Source organism: Maylandia zebra, linkage group LG6, assembly GCF_041146795.1.
Source record: "Maylandia zebra isolate NMK-2024a linkage group LG6, Mzebra_GT3a, whole genome shotgun sequence".
Taxonomy (NCBI): domain Eukaryota; kingdom Metazoa; phylum Chordata; class Actinopteri; order Cichliformes; family Cichlidae; genus Maylandia; species Maylandia zebra.
In genome coordinates this window covers 28,276,170-28,282,566 of record NC_135172.1, presented here as the reverse complement: position 1 = coordinate 28,282,566, position 6,397 = coordinate 28,276,170, and the positions used below count along the sequence as shown (strand labels likewise).

Below are 6,397 nucleotides of genomic sequence, written 5' to 3'. Positions count from 1 at the left end.
CTAACACAACATGAACCTTGAACTATAATCACGACTACCGATGTCGTATATTGAGATTCACAGAATACAATGAAATGTGATAAAGATCTCTGCACCAGCTCATCTGAAGCGGCACACATCTGCATGTATTCTGTATGTGTTCACGCGCACACACTATCTGTGCAAATGTGCAAGAGTGAGCAAGAGAGAAGAAGAGAGAGGGAATGTAAGGGGGAGAGACAGTTCAGGCTAAGACCAACCCCCGAAGCTGATGCATGTTTCAGCTAAGGTCGCACTTCACTCCTCTGCCTCGTCAGTTTGACTGTGACTTACTTGGTGTGCTTGTCTGGATTCTGATGACTGAACAGCAAATGAAGTGCAGGATAAAAGTAATACTACAACATTTCCCAGGTAATTTCTTTCGTTCTTTCTTTGTGTTTCCCATGTCTGATTCAAAATTTGACAATATTGTTACCATTTTTTCTTTAGACACTTTGTTTTAGTTGAAGTTGAAGTTAAGGCTTGTTTATACAGTTTAGAACACAGGCTTTATATTTTCCTGATTTGCGTAAAAATGTATTTGTAACATCTTAACCTTGCTTTTTTTTTTTTTTTTTGTATTTTTTATCACTGTCATACCAGGGATAAGCAAGGATGCCAAAATATCTTAACTAACATTTATAGATATTTCTCTCTAAGTGATATACAGGGAAAAAAAAACATTTTTCCAGGAAGTTTGAAATCTTTGAAAGAAAAAAAGTGCTTTAGTTATCGCATACAAATGCTCATAGTGACATCATTTGACACAGAAATCCTGGTATGCTTTTATAATCTTCATTCATACTTTTCTACATTATGTAAATCATGACTGTACAATGGAGAGAGCCGACACACAGACACTATGCTCATGTTGCATTCATTTCCCAAATTCTTGCCAGTGAGCTAAATGAGTTCAAGCCTTAAATGTTAACACATGACTCAAGAAAAAGGGGGGAAAAATCCTTCACACAAAAAGAGACTGAAAAGAATGTAAACTTAATCAGCCCTGACTGTATCCAGCCTAATGGCTAAATCCATCAGTGTATTTATATTGGAATTGGCCAATGGCGTAAACTTCAGACGTGCTGTTTCTGTATTAAACTTTGAGGGTTTAAAGTAGATTTGCATATGTGAAGTTAGCTTCAAACACACGTCATGTACACAATGAAAATGAGCTGCATGTGTGTCAAATCAAACGCACACAGTGTGATGGTTCTTGTCTAACAACCTTAGAGTAACTGGCATTTAGTTTATACACAGCTGCAAAACCTAAATGTCCGTCTGACATTAAATTTACCCCTCTGCTCTCTGCATCTTATTCAGCCCAGCACACACAAACAGCAATAGTTACTTTCTCTCATCTGTTTTAGTGAATAACAAGAGGTCAAGCCTAAGTTAAATGAAATTGAATATGCATTCATACTTGCCTGTACATGTATCTGTCAGACGATGCAGCAATAGATTTCATATGTTCAGCCTACACTTTGGTTTCTTTGGATTCATCAGATTTGATGCGCTCAATCTTTTTGGGCCAAATGTCAGATTATGGAACCAGTAAATATCCACTTTAATATGTACATTTAAAACTGTGACAATTTTAAGCAGTTATTTTCAATTTCACTGATTCTGCATTTCATCTTGCCATCATTTTTATGCTCTATTCTCATGTCTTTTTGCAGTGCATGTCTAAGCTCTCTAACCAGGCAGAGCTCAAAACCACCCTCTGCTGGCAAAAAGGGGCAAAGAAAACATCTGAGGATCCTGGAGGATTACACTGTATATGCTGCATGTAATCCCTCTATGTATTGAAAGGGCTCTGGCATTTTCTGTGAGAGTGGGTATCCATTTGATAAATTCTTCACCGCTCCTACTACTGAAAGCATATCATCAAAGATGACTTTGTAGCTACTGAGTGCACACAGAATAGAAGAAAAGCAACATCAGGCATGGAGGCTTTAAATTCTTCCAGTAGAGTGACTTCAGCTTCACCCCCCACCTCCACTACTCCCTCATGTTCATGCTACCTGCAGTTCTTCTGTGAATACCAGGACAAATCTGTCATTGAAAAGCATTACAACTACACTGAGAAGCTGAGCAACCGTGATAGGCTCAAACCTGAAAGCATTGCCTTACTGGTGGTGTGTGTCCTCATCATCCTGGAGAACACTGTGGTTCTGCTTGCCATTTGGAGGAATAAAAAGTTCCACCTGCCCATGTATTACCTGCTGGGAAACCTGACTCTGTCAGACTTGCTGGCTGGTATTGCCTACATGGTCAATATCCTCCTATCGGGAAAAAATACTTTAAAACTGACACCAGTGATGTGGTTCCTCCGGGAGGGAGGGGTCTTTATCACTCTGGCTGCCTCTATAATTAGTCTACTAGCCATTGCGATTGAACGCCATGTCACTATGGTGACCATGAGGCCGTATCATGGGGCAAAGCGGGGACGCATGTTGGCACTAATTGGTGCGAGCTGGGCCGTGGCAGGGTTTTTGGGAATCCTCCCAATATTGGGATGGAACTGCATCCGCAGACTGGACCAGTGTTCAACAGTGCTCCCGCTTTATGCCAAAAGCTACATTCTGTGCTGTGTGTCTGTTTTCAGCGCTGTGCTCTTGGCCATCGTGGTGCTTTATGTGCGTGTTTTCCGCATCGTCCGCACCAACACACAGCGCCAGCGGCTCGGCTTGTCAGGCAGCATAAGGAAGGGCTTAGCCAGGAAGTCAGAGAAGTACATTGCTCTCCTCAAGACAGTCACCATTGTCTTGGGAGTCTTCATCGCTTGTTGGCTGCCCCTTTTCATTCTCCTCCTGATAGATTTTTCCTGCCCCATCCGTGGATGCTCTGTGCTCTACAAGGCTGAGTACTTCCTGGGAGTAGCTATTATCAACTCGCTCCTCAACCCCATCATCTACACACTGACCAGTAAGGACATGAGGAGGGCCATTCTGAGGCTCCTCTGTCGGCCGTGTCTAATGACGTCGGATGGGCAGGTGAAGAAGATTGGGATGCCATTCCTGGAGTGCAGTTTCAGTAAAACTGAGGTGGCCTCCCAGAAGTTAGAACCGGGTCTGGAGACCACCATTTCGTCTGGAAATGTCATCACCACTCCATCTACAATTAAAGCCCTATACCCCAAACTTTTCAAGTCATAAAGACTTTGACTGACTGTGTCCAAAATGTGTAAATGGGTTTCCCGCTCAATAGAGGATATGTAGCACATACACTATTGAGAAACAGTTCTGTGGTTTTTTTTTTCAAAGAGACAAAGAAAGGGGGGCGTATGAAAGACGATGACTCACCTTTGACAGTGTGGCGCAGTTATGGCAATATAACTGAATCACCGAATTTCATTTTGATGAAGCATACCAAACCAGAGAGCAAAGGATGTATTTCAAATGTGAACACGCAATGGTTTTTATGTATATGATGCTAGCAATATGTCTCCTTTATTAATTTGCACTGACATATGCAACCTTGGACTCAATTATTTTCCTGGGCTTCTGTATTTTGTGTGAAGCTTAGAAGGATGCTTCTGTAAACTCAAAGAGTGAAAGACTGAAAACTATGTACTTGCTGGAATAATATGGAGGCTAACGTTTCTCCTCTTGCAGTTTCTTAAGTGCCTTAAAGTCAGAATTAAAACTCCTAACAGTTACAGTGTGTAATCTGCAGACACCTGGATTTCGCTGGTTCGAAGACTGATCGTGTGCTAGATTTGCACGCGTAGATGTTTGGTTACACATATCTGTGTATGTGATGCAAAGGAATTAAGTTGACAGGAAAGAGGTGGCACCCTTCTTGAAATTACTGAATGCTGAATGCAAATAAAGTATGTGGGAGAGGAGGTGCGGAATTAAAACCCCCTGACAGTTTTGAAATGACAGATGGTTAACCTATCTGCGGTAGACGTGGAAAGTTGTTGGGGTCGTGTCCAGTTTTTTTGAAATGTCAGCCTGACATCTGCAGTAAAAACTGCTGCATTTACAAAATGTCAGCATACTTAGCATGGGATTAACTGAAAGATAATGTTACAAGTAATGTTTACTTTCCACTGGCTGACAGCTTAACTCCAACTGAAACCAAATCAGCTGCAGTTGCATCATGTCAAGGCTTTACATTGCAGCTTGTGAAGAAGACAACCTTAGGAAAACGTTCATTCAGCTGCATCACAATTTTTATGGATTAAAATATTTCTGCCTTTGTAAGTTACAGATCATTCTAATCTGGTATAAATTTACCGAGCAATTGTTTCAGTGCTTCCTTTCATCGTTCATCAAGTTAACAGAACATTTCAGTTAAAGGTACTGAATGATTTTTTTTCTTACGTCATTCAAGACTTTAATTGATTAAATGAGGTTGTGGGTTTTTTGTACTAAAATGTATGTAGTGAACTTGATGTATTTGTGAGCATATTTTATATATCTCTATTGTAAATTATATATATATTTTGTAACAAGAAAACGTTAGCAAAATTTGTGTTTCTTTTCATAAAAGAAATAAAGTGTTTCTCTAAAACATTCCAATGGGTTTTCAATTTATTTTCACTGTTAGTACCCTGCAGCATTCTTAAGTGCATCAGTGTGTATTACTGTGTTAGTGTAGCTGTGGTTAAGCGAAGAAGTATCGCAGGAAGTCAGCCTCCCTCATTTCACATCTGGTAATGGCATTGACCTATATACTTCAACTTTAGCCCGTCTCAGTATGGCTTAACCTCCACACAATGCCTCTTTTAAATAAATACTTCTTAACCAGTGGTTAAGAGTTACTATCACCTCACACTAATCTGGCCTCCACATTGCCAGTCATAGTTAACAGCCGTGTAATCTCTCTACATGTTATGTATCCAGTTAAGCTACAATGGAAAGATACTGATTGATTTGCAGAAAACTAAAAGAAGCTGCTAAATGGTTTTTCAGTTGTTGTTGTTGTTGTTGTTGTTGTTGTTGTTTTGTCAGGCCACTGTTAAAAAAAAAGTCAATAATGCAAAGCACGTCTAGTGTGACAGACAGCAGATTTTTTTCATGTGATTTTAACTGTCTTTGCCCTAAAGGCATTCTGCAGTCAACCATAAACCCGTCTTCCAGGGGTTTGCTGTATCCACTGTGCCTGCTGGCAGAGGTCATCAAGTCAGGGAATCTTTCCTGTCCTCCAGCTTGATTTTTACTGCAGCAGACTCAACTGTTCGAAGTCATGACCACCAGTGACTTATAAATAAAAGAAGTTGGTATGTGGTTTTTCAGGGTTTTTTTTAAATGTCACACCACTGTTAGAAATAAGCTGTCAATAACGCCCAGCACACCAAGTGTAATAGTGCACCCAATGTAACCTTTAATAAACACTGAACAGTAAGGTTTTGTTTTGTTTGTTTGTTTGTTTTCCTGTCAACCAGTGATTAAGAATGACTATCGCCTCACTCTCACTGGCCCTTCACATCGACTATAGTTAAAATAAGGAAAAATTACACAGCTGTTATGTATCCAGCTAATTTAGCTCCTATAGCAAGAAAACTGTTTAGTGCCTGCATTTATGTCTACATTTGTCTTATAATACTGCCAAAGTTACAGTTATGAAGACATGGTTTTTAATGCTAACATGCAAATCTGGTAAAGACTGTTGGTTGATTTGCATGAAGCTAAAAGAAGCTGTTAAGTTCTTCACTTGTTTTTCAGTTGTTGTTTTTTTTTGTCAGGCCACTGTTAAAAAATGTCAACAATGCAAAGCATGCCTAGTGTGATAGATAGCAGATATGTTCTTGTGATTTTTACTTTCTGTGGCCTATAGACATAAGCCCTTCCTGATGGTGCTAGAATAACTCTGATATGATTTGTACAGTGCAGGTGTTCCTCCAGATGTTTGCTCTATCCATGAGAACTGTGCCTCCTGGCAGAGGTCAACAAGTCAGAGAATCTTTCCTGTACTCTGGCTTCCATTCTGCTGCAACAAACTCAGCTGTTATAAGTTAAGACCCTTGATAGTCCCTTGATGCCACAGGCACAAATGAAAAACCTGTACTTTTCCTTGCTCTAGCAGAATTTGGGAAATTACAGAGCTGGGGAACTGATAGTCCAAGTGTGAGTGCACTCTTAACCAACACTTGGACTATCGGTGTATAGGAAGCATCCATCTAGAAGAGCAGTTTGGTGCCTCAAGGCTTACTTCAGCTTTTTCCTCTGATTGGATCTTTACGCAGACACACAACAGAGTCTTGGGGGAAACTCTAAGTGGTGTATGAATCATGACTTGTCATTTCATATCTAGGATTTGCCAGTCCTTTCAGCGTTAAGGTGTATAGATGGAATGTTATCATGGACTGCTTGATGTGATGAGTGGTGAACTGTGGTTGCAGAGCAACAGGGCTTAAATGTCTTGGTTA

At 40.3% G+C, this 6,397-nt stretch overlaps 1 protein-coding gene across 1 annotated transcript; it reads left to right on the top strand.

Moving 5' to 3' along the window:
- The first annotated feature begins 250 nt into the window (after positions 1-250).
- Positions 251-4,547, top strand: s1pr5b (sphingosine-1-phosphate receptor 5b). Its single transcript, XM_014411687.4, has 2 exons — positions 251-390; positions 1,698-4,547. Exon 2 carries the CDS (start codon positions 1,965-1,967, stop codon positions 3,174-3,176), a length of 1,212 nt encoding a protein of 403 aa, XP_014267173.1. The 5' UTR covers positions 251-390; positions 1,698-1,964; the 3' UTR covers positions 3,177-4,547.
- The last annotated feature ends 1,850 nt before the right edge of the window (positions 4,548-6,397 follow it).

Bases quoted from the DNA above. Each gene is read 5' to 3' on its own strand.
- s1pr5b (XM_014411687.4), top strand. From the start codon at position 1,965: ATGGAGGCTTTAAATTCTTCCAGTAGAGTGACTTCAGCTTCACCCCCC.